This window comes from Garra rufa, chromosome 20, assembly GCF_049309525.1.
Source record: "Garra rufa chromosome 20, GarRuf1.0, whole genome shotgun sequence".
In the NCBI taxonomy this organism is placed as follows: domain Eukaryota; kingdom Metazoa; phylum Chordata; class Actinopteri; order Cypriniformes; family Cyprinidae; genus Garra; species Garra rufa.
In genome coordinates, this window is record NC_133380.1 from 17573305 (window position 1) to 17597333 (window position 24029).

General features: G+C 34.7%; 1 protein-coding gene across 3 annotated transcripts in view; it reads right to left on the bottom strand.

Moving 5' to 3' along the window:
* The window catches only part of inavab (innate immunity activator b), a 31350-nt gene that overhangs the window by 1017 nt on the left and 6304 nt on the right, over positions 1-24029 (bottom strand). For 2 of the 3 annotated variants that reach the window (XM_073825880.1, XM_073825879.1), the window contains exons 2-9: positions 14720-14834; positions 12904-13037; positions 9388-9510; positions 9023-9254; positions 8859-8906; positions 7574-7868; positions 7105-7263; positions 4963-5701 (exon numbers count right to left, since the gene is read on the bottom strand). In XM_073825880.1, coding sequence (XP_073681981.1) covers positions 4963-5701; positions 7105-7263; positions 7574-7868; positions 8859-8906; positions 9023-9254; positions 9388-9510; positions 12904-13037; positions 14720-14774 — 1785 coding nt within the window. In that variant the 5' untranslated portion in view covers positions 14775-14834. Of the gene's footprint in view, positions 1-4962; positions 5702-7104; positions 7264-7573; positions 7869-8858; positions 8907-9022; positions 9255-9387; positions 9511-12903; positions 13038-14719; positions 14835-17500; positions 17625-24029 lie in introns of those variants that run through there. The other variant, XM_073825878.1, reaches the window with a different exon arrangement.

Genomic DNA, 24029 nt, shown 5'->3' on the forward strand with positions numbered 1-24029 from the left:
CAACCCAAGTTCCTCATTTTTCTCGTATCCCTAAGGCATTGGTATTCCAAGTTAAATTTATTCAGCAGGGAATTTTCAATCATTTATTACGTGACTTGTTGGTACATGTGTGCTGCATTCTCTAGGTGTCTGATTGCACATTTGTGACTGTAGTGTAAATTACCCGACTCCCACCCAAATAACACTGGCACCCTCATTCTTGTTTGAGAAACAGTTTGTGTTTGGGATTGATTTAAATCAGTAGTTCTCAAATGATGTGTCGCAACTCAGAAATATGTTCTGATAGGGTCATCAGATTCTGGAGGAAAAAAACAATCAAGTCTGAATATGTCCATTTCCATACTATAAGTAAGGAATAATTGATGACAGGCCGTTGAATTCTTAGAAAACAATGCACACCTGAGGTGGTGATGTGGCCACGACGCGAAGCGGAGTTACCAAACCTCAAAACGTCGGTCGGATGACATATTTCAAGTTATTCGTCCGGTTTTTGTCCTTACAACTCTATTATGAGTAGGACTAACTCCTTACTCAGCTCATCCAACGCCTCCATTGCTAATTCCAAAACGTCATTTTAGACCTAGTAATTACGCTTGAGCCATTGATAGCAGACTAATGCAGTTAATAATGAAGTTTAGACAGACAGGCAGACAGACAGAAAGAGACAAAGCTTAAGCTTGTGAATTATCTCTGTCTGTGCGTCACTCAAAAGTGTTCGGCAGCAATGTTTCTACTAATAGTGAAATTTTAAGTTTATTTTCTTCAGGAACAGCGACGTTGTTACCTTACTTGTGAGAAATGTCATGTAGTTTTTAAGTTGCTACCAGGGTTGCCAGGTTTTCACAACAAAACCCACCTAATTGCTACTCAAAACTAGCCCAAAAGTAGCCCAATCGCCTTTTGAGGGGGTACCCCCGGTAAAAATTGCGTTCCATGGGGTAAAATGCACGATTTGTGGTGGGGTTCCTCTGGTAAAATTTGCATTCCAAGGGGGTTAATATTACTATTATTGGGGTCGCTTCAACCCGCGGACATGAAAAACAACCCGCGGCAACAGTATAAAAGTAGCCCAATTCCGCGGTAAAACCACGGACTTGGCAACACTGGTTGTTACTCGTCAGTGCAGCGCTAACAACATTAGCGCATATGCTAACGTGTGAGTGTCTGTAAGGGAGAGAGAGTGGGAGAAATAGAGTATGTGCTTTCCGTACATAATACAACATAATTTTGTGGCAAAAACATGGAAATAATCCGTTGTTTTTATCCTATTGCTTACTGTAGTTATTTGTTTGGCCAGTGTCATTGTGGGTTTTGGTTATTTTGCTGTTTTGGGCTGTAAGGACCTTTGAAATAACTGAAATCATGTGGCGAAGTGATATAGACATGTAATGCGGTCCAGAGCTGCCTGGAACTATGTTCGCCGTGCGTTTTCCTGAAAAAAAAAGCACACCTTAGAACATTCGTCAGCCAATCAGCCAAGCATTTAAGGCCCTGTAGTATAAAATCAGTATTCTGAAGAGCTTTACAAGTACTCCAGTTTGTAATGGATTAAAGCGAACAGCATTAGGTCTTTGGTAATTATCCTTCTGACATCTTAACAAAGGACTTTAGTTTGATGAGTGACACCACAGCATATGCTCAGGTTTACTGGTGTATTCTCATCACCTTATGTACGATTAAATTCAACACCAAGCAATGTAAAAAAAGGAGTTAACAAAGACACCTCTCGGTTTCAGCTAGGAACATGCCAGCTATGAAAATGTTGCTTGAGGAGATACTAAAGTTGGAGTAGAGGTGCATTGGCTAAACAACTTATCTGGCTTTCTCTAGAGAAATAAAGGAGCTAATGGGCCGGGCCGCTATCACGGTTTCCTTCCGTCCAATCAAGCTTTTGTCCCTGAGGAATGGAATGCTCACCTACATATCAAGTTCACACAGTGAGCTTGAATGGAAATGAACAGCAGAACAACCTTGACTACATGTTTTCCCACTGGATTGTTGTGTTAATGGGAAAGTTCATGACCGTGAAGAATGGGGATAGCTTTGAGTGGAATGAAAACCTTTGTGTGACAATCCAAATAAACTCAAAGTAAGCAAATGATCCATCTGATGAAGTATTTGTTGCATTTGGAGCAGAGTATGTGAGTGGAATGAAGTGTGTAATCACACACATCTTCACAATTGTAATTGAACCCAGTTTCCAATCTACTGTAAAGTTCGTTTAAGTCTTTTAGTTGTTTGTGGTTATTAGATCAATTTTACAAGATTTTACATAGATTTCACTCACAAACAGCAATTTCTATGATTTTTGTTTTTGAGCGGAGCATAATTAAAACACATTTTCACTATAGAAATGCCCATGCCGTCTTTAAAGGATCAGTTCACTCCTGAAATTTCCTGATGAAAACATCTGGATTTTTTCTCCATATAGTGGACTTCAATGGTAGCCAATGGGTTGAAGGTCCAAACTGCAGTTTCAATGTGGCTTCAAAGGGCTCTACATGATCCCAGTCGTGGAATAATAAATAAAATTGGCAAAAATTCCATTTAGTTTTAGTCAATTTTAGTCGACTAAATATCATACGATTTTAGTCGAGTAAATCTACAGTAGATTTAGTCAGCTAAAATCGAATTGGTTTATTTACAGTGTAATGCATTTATTAAGCATTTCTCTCAAATTTCCAAACTCATTATATTGGGTTGATTTTAAGGTTTTATCATGATAGACACCGATTTAACTGCTGTCTTTGCATGACTTTGTATTAAAATTAAATGAAACTACTTCTCATAAAGATACAAGAACATGGTCTTCTTTTCAATGAAACACCAATAGTTATATAGGCTAATTATGCATTCTTTATAACAGCTTGTTTGCCACATTCTTCATTCTTTGAAGGAGACATTTATTTATATAAATAGATTTAGATTATTAAGGCTACTAAAGTGATTCACTCAAGAGCTGTGAGAGATTTTCTGTCTTTCGTTTGTTGCTTGATTAACATCAATGCCACAGACAATAGCAACTCAATTAGGCAGCTGTCCCTTTAAAACCGAACACACGAATGCAATGTACTGATACATGCTTGATATTCTCCCAACTGTTTACATTCACCTAAAACATAACCGAGTGTGTTTACATGAATACTCATCAAAACTAACAATTCGACATCATTTTGTGAGTATTTCTCTATTCATGAGACGTGAAAGAGTACTCGTGCTCTGTTATCTTTAGTTATCTTTTGCGTCGTCAAATATATCCATGTCTGCTCTTCTCTTACTCCCAGATATTGACATTTTTGAACATTTAATGAGATGTGCAGCAAATGTATGCTAGCTTATGTCCCACCGAATAGATCAGTAGGTTATGATAAAGTTCAAATGTACTCATCTTACCATCCAATGTGATTACATAATATGTAAAGTTGTAGACACACATCGCAGAGCTAGTGCAAGACGAGCATTTGTGGTTAAAAAGTATACACATTTTTATTTTTTTTAATAAAATGACCAATCGTTTTGTTAGACAAGACGGCTGGGATCGTGTAGAGCCCATTGAAGCTGCACTGAAACTGCAATTTGGACCTTCAACCCGTTGGTCCTCGTTGAAGTCCACTTTATGGAGAAAAATCTTGGAATGTTTTCCTCAAAAACCTTTTTTTTTCTACTTAAGAAAGAAAGACATGAACATCTTGGATGACATGGGGGTGAGAAAATTATCAGGAAATTTTAATTCTGGAGTGAACTAATCTTTATAGGCAGGGCCGCACCAAGCCGGTTCTACGAATGATATCCCTGGAAAGCACAATTTTAAACTTCCCTGATATTTCCAGTTTATACATGACCGTGGGAAACCTGAGAGACTACACATCTGAGAGAAGAGAGTAACACTTTACCCATCATTAGATATTATTTTCTTTATACTGTATGACAGAGCATCTCATCTTTTTATTTAACTTTCTTTCTTTCTTTTTATTTCTTTGCTACACAGTAAATTTGTAGCCATTCGTACTCTGTAACATTTTTAACATTTTTTTTAATCATGTTTCCAACAAAATTGCACAAATTCCATCTTTATTTCTGTTTGACTACTAATAGAAGTCTATCAGCACTGTAAAACCTAAGGTGAATTTTTATTGACTTATTTTGTTTCATTTATTAGGGTATGTAATATTCAGAATGGAGTGGTAGCAAAGCGTTCTTCGAATATACGAGAACACTAAAAGTCATATACACTACCATTCAAAAGTTAATATTTTATTTCAGCATTAAATTCATTCATAATGTTACAAAAGAGAATTTCTATTTCAAATTCTTCTAAATTCTGAAGAAACGTTAATGGTTTCCACAAAAATATTAAGCAGCACAACAATTATTTCAACACTAACAATAAGAAATGTTTCTTAAGCACCAAATCAGAATATTAAAATGATTTCTGAAGGATCATGTGACACTGAAGCGGAAAATTCAGCTTTGCCATCACAAAATTAGCATTTTGAAATATATTAGAAAACAGTTATTTTAAATTGTAATAATATTTACAAACTTTTGAACAGTAATGTGCACTGATTTCCCGCATTGTGTTCTAGTGTCGCCGGGCAACCATAAACAACAAAAAGACAATATGATTTGTGTGCTTTGCTATTGTGCCATTCTCTACACTAATTCCAATCAAAAGCTCTTTCATAGCTCAACACCACACCTAGATCCAGTGGTGATCTCACTTTGACACAGCAAGAGCGTCAAGCGCACCTTTCCCCGTTCCTCAGGCAGGCCTGGGCAGTGCGTAACTGATCTGCCTTTTCTGGAAATTCCTCTCCCAACAGACAAGAAAGGCGATACAGCTCTATTCTATCTCATAAAGAGCCAAGATAGTTACATATTTGGAGATTTTTCCTTTCCCTTTGCAGGTCAATACATTTTCCGCACATTTACTCTGAGTGACTGTGTGGAACGAGTATTTACCTGCTGTTCCTGGTAACGGTGGTGCTGGGAAAGCGAAAGCGGGGACTCTTGCCCAGGCACATTTCGAATTCGCACCGCGCCCCTGTTCCGGTCCAGCGAGTGCGGTCGGAGTTGGTTGCGCTGGTGCCATGATTTGAGCTCCTCCGACACCACTTGCCGTGGCAGGCCTCTGCTAGGATGGTGAGGATACTCTCTAAGCGAAGGAGCCCGTGACAGTTTCACATGAGCAGGTAATAACCTGCAACTTCGCTGCGGGGAAGGCAAAGCCTCGCTGTAGTAGTACTCATAGTGACCATTAGAAGGATAAACAGGCGATGGTGCCTGGTGGCTTATGTAGGCCCTTCCGCTGTCCATTTCCAAGGGGTGACCCCATCCGTCCTCCACGTACCCTCTTGAAAAACTCGGTGAGGACTGGTACTGAGAGTTTTTGTAGAAGTGGGTAGGAGAGCATCTTTGTGGTACGTCATTAATGCTGGCATATTGGTATCCATAGTGGGACTGGTGGGCCCATGGAAGTTCTCCAGGATGCTCCTGGCAGGGTGAGCTGGCGTAGGACTGCACAGAGTGCTCTGAGTTGCTGTCCTCAGAACTAGAGTAGTACATAGGGTTTCCTAGATTTAGACTTAAAGGAGAGTATTCTGATGGTGGCACTGTAAACTCTGTCAACCGTCTCCTGGGGCCCCTTGAGCGCCCACGCTCCCGCTCGGGGTCGTAAGGGTTGGGTTCAGTGTTGGGAACTCTGTTATGAGGAGAAAGTAAGATTTGTCAATATTTGAGATGGCCATAATATCTATAAAACACGTGATCTGAAGTATACACTGTTACTCAAAAGTTAGTTTTTTTTAACGATTCTTTTATTTAGCAAGGATGCATTAAATTGATCAAAAGCAACAGAAAAGGCATTTATATTATTACAAATTACATTTTTAATCATCAAAGAATCCTGAAAAAGAAATGCACCACTGTTTTCATAAAAATATTAAGCTGCACAACTGTTTTTAACATTTATGAATAAGAAATATTTATTGAAACCAAATCAGTAATGGCTGATAAAAAATCAGCTTTGCTATTACAGGAAGTAACATTTTAATATATATTAAACTGTTTTTTAAAACGGCAATGATATTTTATTACACTACCAGTCAAAAGCTTTTGAACAGTAAGAATTGTAATGTTTTTAAAGTCTCTTCTGCTCACCAAGCCTGCATTTATTTTTATGCAAAACGTTGAAATATTTTTACTATTTAAAGTAACTGTTTTTTATTTGAATATATTTCAAAACAAAATGTATTCCTGTGATTTCAAAGATTTTTTTGCATCATTACTCTAGTCACATGATCCTTCAGAAATCATTCTAATATAGTTTGTAACATTATAAATGTCACTCACTTATGATCAAGTTAAAGCATCCTTGCTAAAAAAAAGTATTAATTTCTATCATTTCTTACTTCAAGCTTTTGAATGGTATAGTGTACAGTGTTACAAAAGCTTTTTATTTCAGATAAATGCTGCTCTTTGTATCTTGATATTCATCAAAGAATCATGAAAAAGATGTACTCAACTGTTTTAAAAATATTAATTAAAACAGCAGAATAATAATGATTACTTGATAATAATTACTCATTTAAATTATTATTTTAACAATAATAATTAAAATGTTTCTTGAACAGCAAATCAGCATATTAGAATGATTTCTGAAGGATTACGTGACACTGAAGACTGGAATGCTGAAAATTTAGCTTTGATCACAGGAATAAATAACATTTTAAAATTCATTCAATTAGAAAGCAGTTATTTTAAATAGTAAAAATATTTCACAATATTACAGCTTTTGCTGTATTTTCAATTAAATAAATACAGGCTTGGTGAGCAGAAGACAATTCTTTAAAAAACATTAAAAATCTTTCTGTTCAAAAACTAGTGTATATTTTGATCATAAAAATGCAACATATTATATATATATATATATATATATATATATATATATATATATATATATATATATATATATATACATACATATATTGTAAATCTATCAAATATATATTTTTTATAAAATATTTTACTATATTTTTGATTCAATTTAATGCAGCATTAGTAAACATAAGAGTGGCTTCCAATAACATAAAATTGAGATCAAACCTAAGGGACTGTATCCTTCGCAGGTGCATCTCTGGAGTGGTGGGTGCGCTGCAGGACTGTGTGTGTTTCAGGGCAGCATGGGCAGGAATCTGCAGTGGTATCCCAGCCTCCGCAAGACAAACCTCCAGAGGAGGCAACGTGGGAGTAACAGCAGGACTACTATGAGTTGAAAACAAAAACACTTCCGTTTACCATTATGAAGCAACCTAAGCAGCACAGCTGTAATTGTGTCATGACGTGCTCTACTGACGACAATACAAGTGTTCCATAAATCAGCGTTGAGATGTTTGGCTTAATAGCCATCACAGAAGAGTAGGTGTGGTCATATCCACCCCAAAAATTACTATGTGATGTCTTAATGATGAGGTGAGTCAAAATTGCTTTACAAAGGTCATGGATGACACGCTTTTGACATTTAACACCTGCTTTGCACTGGATAAAATTGTAAGAATAAAAGAGAAATATGTACCTGGATTTGATGCTACTAGAGTGAGATTTTTTCTTTTTCTGATAGGGCTGGTCCAAACTACTCTCCGTCCAGGGAGAGTTCTGAATGGGGGCAGATTCATTCTCTGAGACAGGACTCTGGCATGTGTGCAAATCCTCCAGGGATTGTGGTGGGGTTTGTCGGACAATGGGCTCCAGGGGCCGGTAGGAGGGGACTAAAGGTGTATGAGGAGGGGGATGAGACTTTGGTAAAGGAGGATGGTGAAGGTCTACAGCAGGAGCAGGAGGCTCTGAAGAAAGCTGGGAAGATATTTCCTCTGAAACATGGATAAGAGAGAGATTATTTAAATTAACAAGGGACAAAAAACTGATTTAAACAAATTACCTTTAAGATTTTAATGCTTTTTAAAGTAGTGTCTTTTGCTCACCAAGCCTGCGTTTATTTACAGCAAAAACTGAAATTTTGAAATATTTTAACTATTTAAATAACTGTTTTCTATTTAATATATTTTAAAATGTAATTTTAAAGCTGAATTATTAGCATCATTACTCCAGTCACATGATCCTTTAGAAATCATTCTAATGTTTTGATTTGCTGCTCAAAAAACATTTATAGTAGATTTTTTCTCAGGTTTCTTTGATGAATAGTAAGTTCAGAAGAACAGCATTTTTCTGAAATAGAAATCTTTTGTAACATTATAAATGTCTTTATCATCACTTTTGATCAATTTAAAGCATCCTTGCTAAATGAAAGTCTGCATTTCTATCATTTTTGTCCAAAAAATAAAAACACTAACTCCAAGCTTTTAAAAGGTATAGCATATAATGTTACTAAAGCTTTTTATTTCAGATAAAGGCTGATCTTTGGATTTTTCTATTCAACAAAGAATCCTAAAAAATAAATAATGAACTGTTTTAAATATTGATAAAAATAAAAATGTTTCTTGAACAGGAAATCAGCATATTCAAATGATTTCTGAAGGACATTGAAGACTGAAGTAATGCTGTTGCAGCAATTAATTACATTTTAAAATATATTCAAATAGAAAGCAGTTATTTTAAACAGTAAAAATATTTCACAATATTACTGATTTTGCTGTATTTTGCATCAAATAAATTATATATGTATGTATGTATGTATGTATGTATATGTATATATATATATATATATATATATATATATATATATATATATATATATATATATATTGTGTGTGTGTGTGTGTGTCTGTGTCAAACTATCCATGTTTATTTCAGGGACTGCAACATCTCAAAAAACATTCTGCACAAACACAGCTTTCACTTACCCTCATCCAGCACTGCCGAGTCTGACAAGGAGCTGTCATCTGAAATGCCTTGAAATAAAAACAGAGATAAAATAAGAACAAGATGGTCTGATAATCAAGCTGACAACTCATTGCATAGTGGTGTAAAGTGAAAAAAAAAAAGTGCGTGCTCATAAATCACTCACATCCTCTTTGTACGATCATGCCAGGGCGTGGTGAGGATCGGCCATGTTCCAGACGCAGCCTGAACACCGCTTCCTGTAGATCTTTGAGTTTCCTTTCCTCACGCTGGTACTGCTGTAGACGACTCCTCTTCACCGCTTTGCTGAGATGTTCCTCCTGGCACAGTCGATGGGCCGCCACATATATCTGCTGCTGAAGTGCCAGATTAGCCTCCACAGAGTTTAGCTCAGAGTTCTGTGTATCATATTAATCAGATTCAGACTTATGTAAACTCGATGGGCACATTAGATGTCTAAAAACCTGGAAACAGTCAATTGTTATCCAGATCTTGTAAGATTTCTGCGAATACAGAATTTCAGGTGTTTACCTCAGTTCTATGTAGGATACTTGGTTCATCTAATTTAAAAGCAGCTCCAATGCGCCGGCGAATTTGAGGGGGCTTCTCTCCAGGTAACAGGGGATAGTCTGAGGACAAATGTCCTGTGAGTTCCTGAAGGAGAAAAGGGGAATTGATTAGGGATGCACCAATGTCAAACTGCTGGCTGATAACTTTTTTTTATGGCCACTAAATGGCAGATATTTAACTTCTATACTATTTTGTCTAAATAAATTTTACAAATTGTATAAAAACAAACTTTTTACATGCTACAAGTACATTTGAAAAATGCTAATTCCTTTTGAGGTTTGATAAAGACAGCATTTAACAACATTATTAATAGGGCTGGGTAAATATTGATTTCTTGATTTTAATCGATTCAAATTTTTATTAAATGATACCGATTCTTAAATTCCAAGAATCGATTGGTCAAAGCTGTTTTTAGGTAATGAATGGAACATTGTAATGCGCCTCTTTTCCAATAAATCGTAATAGGCGTTGTGCTTTGTTACTTTTGATATGAAACAAAGTCTCAGATTTCAAGTTCTGTTCATTTTATTACAATATTCGAATAATAAATACTGTGTTGGCGCTTTTTAATGTGGAGTGACAGATCGCTATATCAACTCAGTCCAAGAAAAGAGCACATGAACTGATCATCTCTTCCACTTTAATACCAGTTATAGCAGAAAATAAACATGATGAACATCCAAAGGTATGTTAAAAAAAAAAAGAGTACAACTAAAATCCATATCCTGTCTCATGTAAATGCTTAATCTGTGTTTCAACCATGCAAAGACGTTAATATAACAGCTTGTAAACAATATGTCACATGACATCAGTTTTACCTCGGAAATAGGCCTATATATTTGGTGATCATACATAACTTGCTAGTTAGCTAGTAAAATGAACTCTAGAGATGAGTCTTTTGCTAAATATATGCAACATATAACATATTCATTACAATTTTTACTGTTCTTCAGTGTTTAGTTTAAATAAAGTTTTTATGACAGCCACCATTTAAATGTTTATATTTTAAAAAAATAACTGGAGCAGAAATATATGAAAGCCCGTTTCCGCCGCTGAACAAAAAATAAAAAAAAGGTTATTGCGACTTGTTATCTCACAATTCAGTTTTTTTTCCCAGAATTGTGAGATATAAACTCACAATTGCGAGTTATAAAGGCATAATTGCAAGATATACACTTGCATTTCTAAGAAATAGAAAAGTCGCAATTGCATTACAAACTCGAGTTATAAAGTCAGAATTGCATGATATAAACTCACAAATCCGAGAAATGAAGTCAGAATTGTGTGATATAAACTCGCAATTCTAGAAATAAAGTCTCAATTGCATTATAAACTCGCAATTCTGAGAAATAAAGTCGCAATTGCGAGTTATAAAGTCAGAATTGCACGATATAAACTCGCAAATCTGAGAAATGAAGTCAAAATTGTGTGATATAAACTCGCAATTCTAGAAATAAAGTCTCAATTGCATTATAAACTCGCAAATCTGAGAAATGAAGTCAAAATTGTGTGATATAAACTCGCAATTCTAGAAATAAAGTCTCAATTGCATTATAAACTCGCAAATCTGAGAAATGAAGTCAAAATTGTGTGATATAAACTCGCAATTCTAGAAATAAAGTCTCAATTGCATTATAAACTCGCAAATCTGAGAAATGAAGTCAAAATTGTGTGATATAAACTCGCAATTCTAGAAATAAAGTCTCAATTGCATTATAAACTCGCAAATCTGAGAAATGAAGTCAAAATTGTGTGATATAAACTCGCAATTCTAGAAATAAAGTCTCAATTGCATTATAAACTCGCAAATCTGAGAAATGAAGTCAAAATTGTGTGATATAAACTCGCAATTCTAGAAATAAAGTCTCAATTGCATTATAAACTCGCAATTCTGAGAAATAAAGTCGCAATTGCGAGTTACAAAGTCAGAATTGCGCGATATAAACTCGCAAATCTGAGAAATGAAGTCAAAATTGTGATATAAACTTGCAATTTTTTGAACATAAATTTTGTTCTCCTCAGAACTGAACTTCATAACTCGCAATTTTGAGTTTGTATCTCACAATTCTGAGAAAAAAAGTCAGATATAGGTGATACAAAGTCGCAATTGCAAAAAAAAGTCAGAATTGCGAGTTTATATTTGAAAATTCTGACTTTTGTGTTTTGTGGCAATTGTGTTTATATCCTGCAATTCTGACTTTATATCTAGCAATTCTGACTTTGTTACTCGCAATTGTGCATTTATATCTCACAGTTCTGAGAAAAAACTCACAATTGCGGGAGAAAAAACGTCCGAATTGTAAGATAAAAAGCCGCAATTAACTTTTTTATTTTTTATTCAGTGGCAGAAACAAGCTTCCATAGAAATATAATTATGTAATTGTGTTCATTCTTAATTTAGTGTAATTTAAGTGTTTGTATACAAATCACTTAATTTTAGCCTTCAATATTATAGTAATGTAGTACCAACTGACTCTCAACTGACTTTTTCTCTGTGTACTGTGTCTGCTATATACTGTATCCAAAATCGAGACTGATTCTAATTTGATCAAATCGAATCACAAGTTAATGAATCAGAATCAAAATTGAATCAGATTGCAAAATTTGTGTCAAATCCCAGCCCTGATTATTCAGTTATTAAGGCGTTGCATAAAATAAGCAGCACAATTAAATATACAATAAAATTGATGACTATCAGTTGATTTAACTTTTGTGGCAGTCAAGAAAACCTGTAATTTGTCAGTGTAATTTGTATGTGTAATTACGTTAATTCCACAGTCAGTCAATCAATTAAGTAAAACAGAAAAAAAAAGTCAAAGGCAAGTTATCACGAACAGGCCTTTAACCAGAATTCCTGTTTCTCTGGTATGAAACCTTTTAGCGAGTCGGGACAAGTTATAGCTTTTAACCGCTACATTATGCAAGCCTGTTGTTGAAAGATTCGCTCCTTGCCTAAGTCGTACCAAGAGCCCTACCTGCCAAGCTAAACCAGCCATCTATCTTCTCCAAATCCATGCCAGCATACGTTTAGATACAATTCTCTTTGAGACAAAACCTCAAGCCCACAGATCTTTAAAAAGCCACAATAGAGGTAAACCCCTTCAAAAACAGATGATACACACACTGGCGTGACTTCAGACTTATTGTGACATAAAGGTGTCATCAGACACTGAAGAACACCTGGACAAGCCACAGCACGTGAATCCAACAGGAAACAATGATGCATTTCTGTGACTTCTTATCTAAAGGACTAATACACCCCAGAGCCTCTGGGTCTGAAGATGATGAACCTTTGGGTGACTTGCTCACTCAGTGACTCCTGCAGCATTTGACAAGCCTTTTTGAAGAAGTTATTTTGGGCGGAAAATTAAACTTGAAAAACATGATGGTAGCAGAGAACAGTGGAAGTCCCCTTTAATTCCTAATCTTTCTTCAGGAGTGTTTTGCTGGAACAGTGAGTGTTGAACGGTGACTTACGGCTTCTCTGATGCAGAGTTTCTTGAGCTCTAGTAAGCACATCTTCAGCCTGTCCTCCAGAGCTTGCTGCTTGAGTTTCATGACCCGAGTATGAGTATTCACATCCTTCATCACTGTGGTGGGGCTGTCAGGCCCTAAACACATAAAACACACCGTGATAAGGAGCAGCTTCAAAAACTAAAAATCAGCAATTATATACAGAATTAGTTTTTGTTTTAATACGAGAATAGTCAGTATAGATGATATACACTTCCAGTCAAAAGTTTTTGAACTGTAAGATTTTTAATGTTTTTTAAAGTTCAAGAAGTACAGCAAAAACAGTAAAATTTTGACATATTTTTACTATTTAAAAAAAATGCTTTTTATTTGAATATATTTTAAAATGTAATTTATTCCTGTGATCAAAGCTACATTTTCAGCATCATTATTCCAGTCTTCAGTGTCACATGATCTATCAGAAATCATTCTAATATGCTGATTTGCTGTTCAAGAAACATTTTAATTTAAAACAGTTGAGTACAGTTTGCAGATTTTTGATTAAATAAAAAGCTTTTGTAACATTATACACTATACCATTTAAAAGCTTGGAGCAGCAAATCAGAATATTAGATTAGATTTCATCATGTGACTGGAGTAATGATGCACAAAACAAAAAATCACAGGAATAAATTACATTTTAAAATATACTTATTTTAAATAGTAAAAATATTTCAAAATTGTACTGTTTTTGCTGTACTTCTTTAACTATAGACTTCTTTAAAAAACATAAAAAATCTTCTGGTAGTGTAATTCTAAATGTTTGCTCTTAATCCTAACCAAATTACGATGTAGTATCGTCTAAATGATACCAAATTATAACCAACATTTCAGCAAGGACATATCTCAGAAAATGTTGTAGACTTTCAGGAAACACTTATCAACAACGCTGATATGATCAAAAATGAAAATGAAGGCTATGACTGGTGGTTTCAGTCACTGAAACCGGCTAAATGAGTGACAACAAAAGATTTATTTCTTCTGTATCCGGTGACTGGAAGCAAATGCCTCTGGCATGTCTGGAGAGCTTATCTACTGAATTCTTGAACATACATTTTCAATCAATCATGTGACTGCATACAAAGAGATAACTGAGCAATGACAAAAAAAAAAAAGAAGCGTATGAATGCATTGAAAAAATGTCATTATTAAGGTCTACATTATGTAAGAAACAGACTAAGTTGTTCTTTTTAAAAACCTGCTTTAGTGAGATTGCTTCCGATTCAACCGTTACACTGTTACAGGTGTAATGTACATAATGCATAATGCATATGTAAAAATGATTTCACATACATTTGCAAATGTAATATTTTAAAATGTAATTTATTCTGATGCAAAGCTGAATTTTCAGCTTCATTACTCCAGTCTTCAGTGTCACATGATCTTTCAGAAATCATTCTAATATGCTGATTTAATGCTCAAGAAACATTTTTCTACTATTATTGATTTTTAAAAAGTTGTGCTGCTTAACGTTTTTCAGGCATTAGAAAAAACTTACTGATTCCAAACTTTTAAAAGATAGTGTAACCTATATTTAAAAAAAAAATGCATGTGTGTTATAAATATAATTTTATTTATGTGTTGTGATTTAAGAGCATTTCAAATCATTTTAGCATTTAATCTTCATCTATACAGAAGAAACAAAGTCATACAGGTTTGGAACAACATAAAGGTGAGTAAGGATGACAGAATTGTCACTATCCCTTTAAGCTCACAACCAAACGCTATATAGTACCGCATACAATGTCATTATATACAAGGTGTAAGCGGCTGAACCTACCAGAATGCAGAATAACCCCACTGTCAGTATCGCTGATCTCCTCTTTTCCTTCCATGATGGCTGGTCAAGTGGTCTTTGAAGTGAAAGCCTTGTTTTTGTCTTACTTCACGAGTTCCTGAAAAAAGTTAAAACAACTTTTATCACACTCACCAGAGACCAATATAGTTGTTCAAGGCAAAGTGAACATAAACTCATCTCATGGAACTACTCAGCCCCTCAGCTGTGACGGGTCTCCTGACCCAGAGCCACAGGGGTCAAAGCGGATTCCAGGAGACAATAGTTTTCACAGGGCCACTAAAAATCACAGTCTAACTACGCCTCTCGGCTATGCGCCGTCAGCAGGAGCTCAGGGTGAGCTTAAACTAAGAGGCCATTCAAGTAAATACTCTTCCTTTAAACATCCATTTGTATCTGAAAAATGTCCGTTTTCCAAGAGGAACAAGGCCGTGCTGTGCTTAGATTACAACACTGGAATGCACCCAGCAGAAGAGGTTAATGAAGAGGGCTGCTATGCCTCATTGCACTCACGTGTAATTAATTAACCTCGATTCACTTCTACAACAGTTTCTCAGACTACTTACAGTTAGATTAGCTACAGACACATCACCTACATTTTACATTTATGGCAAATGATTTTATTTATATGCGACCCTGGATCACAAAATCAGTAGCACGGGAATATTTATAGCAATAGCCAAATACATTGTATGGGTCGAAATGATCGATTTTTCTTTTATGCCAAAAATCCTAAGGATATTAAGTAAAGATCATGTTCCATGAAGATATTTTGTAAATTTCCTACCGTAAATATATCAAAACTTAATTTTTGATTAGTAATATGCATTGCTAAGAACTTCATTTGGAAAACTTTAAAGACGATTTTCTCAGTATTTAAATTTTTTTGCACCCTCAGATTATACACTTTCAAATAGTTGTATCTCGACCAAATATCCTATTTATTATAACAAAGCATACATCAGTGGAAAGCTTATTTGATTAATATAAATCTCCCTTATGAATGGTTTTGTGGTCCAGATTCACATACATACATTTTTATACTTGTATATATAGAAACTTAATAGTAACCTAAAATGAAAACACCTGAATTTACAACTGAATTAAAGGAAAAAATTATAGATAATTTACTCACCCTCTTGTCATCCAAGATGTTCATGTCTTTCTTTCTTAAATCATAAAAAATTATGTTTTTTGAGGAAAACATTTCAGGATTTCTCTCCATGTAGTGGACTTCTATGGTGCCCGCGGGTTTGAACTTCCAAAATGCAGTTTAAATGCAGATTCAAAGGGCTCTAAATGATCCCAGCTGAGGAAGAAGGGTCTTATCTAGTGAAAAAACGGTCAATTTATATACTTTTTAACCTCAAATGCTCGTCTTGTTCAGCTCTGCATATTCTGGTTCAAGACAGTTAGGGTAGGTCAAAAAACTCCCTTCTCATCTGTCCTACATCTACATTGAGGTTAAAAAGTATATAAATTGTACTTTTTTTTTTTTTTTTAGAAAATAACCGATTGTTTCGCTAGATAAGACCCTTCTTCCTAGGCTGGCATCGTTTAGAGCCCTTTGAAGCTGCATTTTTGAAGTTTAAACTCAGGGGCACCATAGAAGTCCACTACATGGAGAGAAATCCTGAAATGTTTTCCTCAAAAAACACAATTTCTTTACGACTGAAGAAAGAAAGTCATGAACATCTTGGATGACAAGGGGGTGAGTAAATTATCTGTACACTTTTGTCATGGAAGTGAACTTCTCCTTTAAGAATCAATATTGTTTTGTAAAAATGAGAATCGTTTAAAATGTTGAAATTTATATTCTTTACCCAGCCCTAATATATTATAATCTCTATATAGATGAAAACAACTTGTATATATCTCTGTGGCATTTCCCTACATTATGTGACGTCACAGTGCCAAAGTCCAGACCGCTTCCAGCTTATGACACACATGTTCTGCGGTGTATGACTATGACAAATCCAAGAGTCTCACCGGCTTCCTGTCAGTATGTCAAAATGTTATTCTACGTCATGATGACAATTTCCTGAGTAAGCAGTGAATATCTACAAGCAAAACAATGATTAACAGATGTCAGATATTAGATCTATAATCGGTCAACTTTCGGATTACTGCCAGCGCATTACAGATGTGATTTTATTACTTTGAAACTGCAAAACACTAACATGACCTCTCATTAGTCAGTAATAGTACAGGTGGGTCAGTCGTTCTTGATTTCACAATCTTTAAAGAGAAATAACCTAATGTTAATAAGGTTTTAATATAATTCATATTAACTGTTCAAACAGTAATGAATGAAATATTAAATCCTAACCAGTAGCGGTTATATTTGGATTGGGAATCAGTTTTTAATTACGGTTTTATTTCTGCATTTTATTGGTAGTAGCATTATTAAAACAATAAAACTCCTGCAGTTGTTTTATAGTTTGTCTTTGCTTTGTGCTATAACGTTAAAGATAACGTTTCTTAATTTAAGAATGACTGACTTTAAAAAGTTAGTGTTATTATTTATAAGTAGACTAAATAATAAAGAGCCTTAAGTAGAAAAATCAGCCAACTCATTGCAGAAAAAGCAGAATTAAAATACAATAAACCCCAAACAATGTTACTTATTAGAATTACAACTAACACATGACACGACCAGTGAGAACATTGTCTCAACAACAGAAAGAGAATTCAAGACAACAGTTTGAACGCTCTAAGGATTTAGCTTATGAGAAAAAACAGTCATTATCAGATAAATCTACTCACATATTGTAAAACGCTGATTCCTCTTAAAGTACAAGTGTATCCGCCAAACAAAATCAGTTGATTTCCATGAGATGTCTAGCTCCACACTCTACTCTCTCTGACTCTGGATGAGCACCGGTAGGAGTTCGTACTCTGAAATGAACCTGGGCGCGTCTTGCGCATACCTCTGTGTGTGTGGGTGTGTGTGTGTGTGTGTGAGAGAGAGAGAGAGAGAGAGAGAGAGAGAGAGAGAGAGAGAGGTGTCACACCTCTTGTACACACTTGATTAAGGCTAATAACTGTTGTCTTTGTTATCAGCATGTGCATACAAGTATGTAGCAAGTGCTGAAATCACATCATAAAAGTTAAACAAGACGCTCAAAATGTACTCAAAATGTAATTCAAACTTGGAAATAAACAATGGGCTCTTTACAATTGAAATAGTTAACCCTGGGTTATTATAAAACCCAGTAAACAGCATCCTGGGATATCTTGCTTTGCATTTCACACTGCTCATACTTTACTCAAAGACTTTTCGGACTGTAAGGGTACAGTGAAACGGTCTCTTCTTTACTTCAATTTGGAAATGTTTGCAATTAAACACTCAAACGACTGTTTATTTAACAAAAAAGCAAGGTTTCATAACCCTGGGTAAAATGCGGTGCTGCTAACCCCACTTATAAATTACTTTAAAATAAATTAAAATGTGAAATGTTCATTTTCCCAGTGTTTAAAAGCAAGGTTTTGAACGAAGATAACCCAGGGTTAAGAGCAGTGTTTAAAAAAAGCCCCAATAAATGATTGGAGGTTTTAAAACTAATAGGAAACAAACAGTAAATATTTTAGATACAATTACAATATTTCTGGGTCACTAATCAAATAAACTAAGTTGTGACACTCTTTTGTACAGAAAGTCAGATGTTCATCCTGTGAAGGTCAAGATGTTCTTCAGATCTTCTAAAATCATGTTTTACACAAACTTGAGGAGTTTATGCAGTTCAAATGCTGCTATTGAAGCAAAAAAGTGAGAAAACAAAAAAGTCTGAGAATTTTGAGATCAAAGTGAATTTTTTGGAGAATTTAAAATGGGAAAAGTGTATTAAATGAGAAAAATGCAAAACACAATCATTTTCGTTAGTGGTCTTAGACTTCTGGAGGCACAGGCCTTCACATGTCTATGTTTTATTGAGATCCTACTGCCCTCTAATGGTGACACTTAGGCCAACACCATTTTCAAACCATTAGCCTCACACTGATAACCTTTATATTTAGTACACAGTAATCTAACCAAGCATCTGATTTCTGCAGTTTACATTTCTAAAAATACAAGTGTCCCAGATTACCCCAATTTACCATTTGTGACCCTGGAGCACAAAACCAGTCTTAAGTAGCATGGGTATATTTGTAGCAATATCCAAAAACACACTGTTCTGATCAAAATGATCGATTTTTCTTTTATGGCAAAAATCATTAGGATATTAAGTAAAGATCATGTTCCATGAAGATATTTTGTAAATTTCCTGCCGTAAATATATCAAAACGTAATTTTTGCTGAGTAATATGCGTCGTTAAAAACTTCATTTGGACAACTTTAAATGATTTTCTCCATATTTAATTTTTTTGGACCCTCAGATTTAAGATTTTCAAATAATAGTAACTCAGCCAAATATCGTCCTATCCTAACAAACCATATATCAATAGAAAGCTTATTTAATCAAACTCTATGTATAATGAAACAGGGTCCAGGGTCACATTTGCATTTAAGCTAACCAACTGATGCAAAGACACCAAACAAGCAAGCAAACAAACCTTTTGTTCACCGACACTCTTTTACCAGTACTGTAATGCAAATGCTGTTGTCATGCATACAGTTACCTCAGTGAGGCATTGTGTAGACAACCATTGCACTCTGACATTCTGACCCAATAGGAAACCAACCCACACACAGATGTCAGAGGAACGCTTCTCCAGAGTACTGTGGGAGACGCTGCACCTGCTGCTCTCATGCATCGTTCACATATATTCAGGATCCTTGTTTCTCACACTGGCTCTCCAAGAATGCCAGTTAAACGCCTATAGGAGCCACCACGGCTGCCAGACGGGATAGTATCCTATCGCCCAAGGAAACACGACTGCTGGAGCATACCAGTATCTGGTTTCACAACTAGTCTACACCATTACTCTGTGTCAAAAATTGTGGCTACCGCTTATGACAAAGTACTGGATATGATCACATCAGGGGCGTTTCCTCTGAGGCAAGGGTACAAAAATAAAACAACACCAATATTACAAAATATAACATTAAAAAGAGTATCAATCACTCGTTTTTCTAAAGAAACATTGTCTAACAGCGACATCAATAGGTAAAGTAACAACAGGAGTCTGCGTTTGTCTCGCCTCCCCTGAGCCCACTGAGTTTTAATAGACCCCCTAAAGCATGTGGTGAGTTTGGTGGGGGGTCACAAAAGCCTCCGTCATGATATGATTGGATATGACTGGTTATGTTTAACTGTGATTGGTTCATGCCATAAACCCCACCTCTCACGGATCAGAATGAACGACCAATATAATGGCATTAATGGGAAGATTCAATTTAATTTTTAATTTTAACTTTGTTGCATCAAGATAAGACCTAAAATGGCATGAGAACATGACCTGTGGGAGTTTTTTGTGAGTAATCAGCTTGGTGAAATTTAAAGCAAATCAAAAATAAAGCAAAATTCAAAAATAGTTAAAAGTTAACTATTAAAAATAATAGCTAAACACAAGTTTACAAATAAAATACATTGTTTAAACGGTTACTACTTTTAGATATCTCATCAAGGCAAAAATAACAATTATGAATTAGACATTGGAACAGAAAAAAAAAAAAACAGTATTTCTGATGGATCAGACTCAATGACTGACTAAAAGTCTGGCCATTTTTTTCCGCTTAGTCCCTAATTTCTATATCTTGACATCGAACAAAAATAACATACTAACAACAGGATTAAAATGAGATCCTTTCAGCTTTCTAAAAGTTGTCAAGCTTCAAAAACACTACAAAGCAGCACCATTAACGTATCATAAGATTCGTGAACTACGATATACATCAGGTTTTCTCAGTCCGTACAAATTAGAAATAGAAAGTCATACGGGTTTAGAACAACATAAGGGTTTGAAAAATGATGGCAGAATGCAGAAATCACTACTTGTCTTTGCCTAACATAACCATGGGCTGGGCTCCACAAACACTCTGAACTGACCAGATTTAGCCACAAGACTTATGTAGGAAGTAATTAAATTTTCTGGATCATGTTATTTGTGTCAAAACAAATCCCAAAGGGACTTCCCTGCTTGGAGGAACTGTAGGCCCAACTGTGCTTTTTCAGACAAATCAGGCAAACACAGCTGATATTTAGTAGAGGACTTTCCGAAAACTGCTCTAAAGCACAGTTTATGTACAGAGGATGATTAAGAGAACAACAACATTATTACATTCATTAGTGTTTGTTTATCTGGTAACTAGTGGGACGACACTAATTTGTTGATTCTGGGATTGTTTTTTTTATCTTCCTGTAGATTTATGCTACAGCCTGCTATTAAGAAAATATGGAAGCCTGTTTAAAAAAAAAAAAAAAAATGGAAAACATATTTTTGACTTTGTATCTCACAATTCAGACTTTTTTTCTCACAATTACAAGTTTATATCACACAATTTTGAGAAAAAAGTCAGAACTATGTAAAAATTGCAAGATACACACTCGCAACTATGAGTTATAAAGTCAGATTTACGAGACATAAACTCACAATTCTGACTTTTTTCTCAGAATTGTGTTTATATCTTGCAATTGTGAGTTATTAAGTCAGAATTGTGAGATATAAACAATTCTGAGAACATATCAGTCTTTTCCCTCACAATTCTGAGAAAAAAAGTCAGAATTGCAAGACACAAACTCGCAACTGAAATAAAAAAGTCAGAATTGTGAGATACAAACTCGCATTTTCGAGAAAAAAAGTCAGAATTGTGAGTTTATATCTCGCAATTCTGACTTCATAACTTGCAGTTGCGAGTTTATATCACAATTTTGAGAAAAAAAGTCATAACTATGTATAAAAAAGTCAGAATTGCAAGATACACACTCGCAACTATGAGTTATAAAGTTAGAATTGCGAGACAAACTTTCAATTCTGACTTTTTCTCAGAATTGTGTTTATATCTTGCAATTGTGAGTTATTAAGTCAGAATTGTGAGATATAAACAATTCTGAGAAAAAAGTCTGAATTGTGAGATACAAACATGATTTGCGAGGAATAAAGTCTGAATAGTGAGTTTATATCTCGCAATTCTGACTTCATAACCTGCAGTTGCGAGTTTATTTCACAATTTTAAGAAAAAAACTCATAACTATGTGAAAAAAGTCAGAATTGCAAGACACAAACTTGCAGCTGTGAGTTATAAAGTAAGAATTGCGAGACAAACTTAACTTACAATTCTCAGAATTGTGTTTATATCTCGCAATTGTGAGTTAAGTCAGAATAATTTTGAGAACATATCAGCCTTTTTCTCACAATTCTGAGAAAAAAGTCATAACTATGTGAAAAAAGTCAGAATTCCAAGACACAAACTCGCAACTACGAGTTATAAAGTTAGAATTGCGAGACAAACTCACAATTCTGACTTGTTTCTCTGAATTGTGAGTTTATATCTCGCAATTCTGACTTCATAACATGCAATTGCGAGTTTATATCACAATTTTGAGAAAAAAAGTCATAACTATGTGAAAAAAGTCAGAATTGCAAGACACAAACTCGCATCTGAATTATAAAGTTAGAATTGCGAGACAAACTTACAATTCTGACTTTTTTCTCAGAATTGTGTTAATATCTCGCAATTGTGAGTTATTAAGTCGGAATTGTGAGGTATAAACAATTCTGAGAACACATTAGTCTTTTTTCTCAAATTCTGAGAAAAAAGTCTGAATTGTAAGACACAAACTCGCATTTGTGAGAAATAAAGTCTGAATTGCGGGTTTATATCTCGTAATTCTGACTTTCTAATGCAATTGCAAGTTTATATCACACAATTCTGAAGAAAAAAGTCAGAATTGTGAGATAAAAAGTCACAATAACCTTTTTTAATTTTGTATTCAGTGGCAGAAATATGCTTCCATAAGAAAGTGAGAAGGAGTCCTGCTGTAAAAAGGGTTTCTTGGGTCACGTCAAAAGCAGCAAACTCTGCAAGGGCAGCAGTGGGTCACAAATCTAAACTAACAAACTGATCAAGGCAGTTGTGAAAGAATATATACATTGTTTATTTAGTGCAACATCCACTGGATTTCCATAGGATTAGCTGTCTACACGTTAAAGCTGATATTGTATGGAAGCCTGCAGATTCATATCGCGCCTTTTCCCGAGGATGTGGGATATGCTGGATTAGCACGTATGGGAGCTGGAGAGGGTTTTATTATTGTGGGGATCTCCCCCATCCTGCCCATTCAGACAGGGAGCTCAGGCACGCTGGGAACACCAGTGAACTGTGACGGTCTCATATTAACCTTTACTTAGGGCCTGTCTACACCACACACAAAACAAATGATGAGAAGAAAATAGTCTTTGAGGCAAAGTTTTACTTGATTTACATTTAGGATTTAGAAAATGCATAAAATAATGCATAAGATTTTGCATCTTTTGCCAATATATACAACTGAATATTGTCTGTCAAAACATTACTAAGATTACACACATACACTACCAGTCAAAAGTTTTTGAACAGTAAGATGTTTTATGTTTTTTAAAGAAGTCTCTTCTGCTCACCAAGCCTGAATTGATTTGATCCAAAATACAGCAAAAACTGTAAAATTTTGAAATATTTTTTATTATTTAAAATAACTGTTTTCTATTTAAATATATTTTAAAATGTAATTTATTCCTGTGATCAAAGCTGCATTTCAGCATCGTTACACCAGTCTCCAGTGTCACATGATCCTTCAGAAATCATTCTAATATGCTAATTTGCTGTTCAAGAAACATTTATTATTATTATTATTATTATTATTATTATTATTATCATCATCAATATTTAAAACAGTTGAAAACATTTTTTTTCAGGATGCTTTAATTTATGATGTATTTGATGAATAGAAAGATTCCAAAATCAGCATTTTTCTGAAAAAAAAAAAAAAAAAAGCTTTAGTAACGTTATACACTATACCATTTAAAGGCTTGGAGTCAGTATAATTGTTTATTTTTTGGGAAAGAAATTATAAACTAATGCTTTTATTTAGCAAGGATATTTTTAATTGTTTAAAAGTGATGATAAAGACATTCATAATGTAACAAAAGATTTCTATTTCAGATAAATGCTGTTTTCCTAAACTTTCTATTCATCAAAGAAACATGAAAAAATTCTACTCAGCTGTTTCAACATAATAATAATAAAAAAAATGTTTTTTTTTGAGCAGCAAATCAGAAAATTAGATTGATTTTTGAAAGAATATGTGACTGGAGTAATGATGCTAAAAATTTAGCTCTGAAACCACAGGCATAAATTACATTTTAAAATATATTC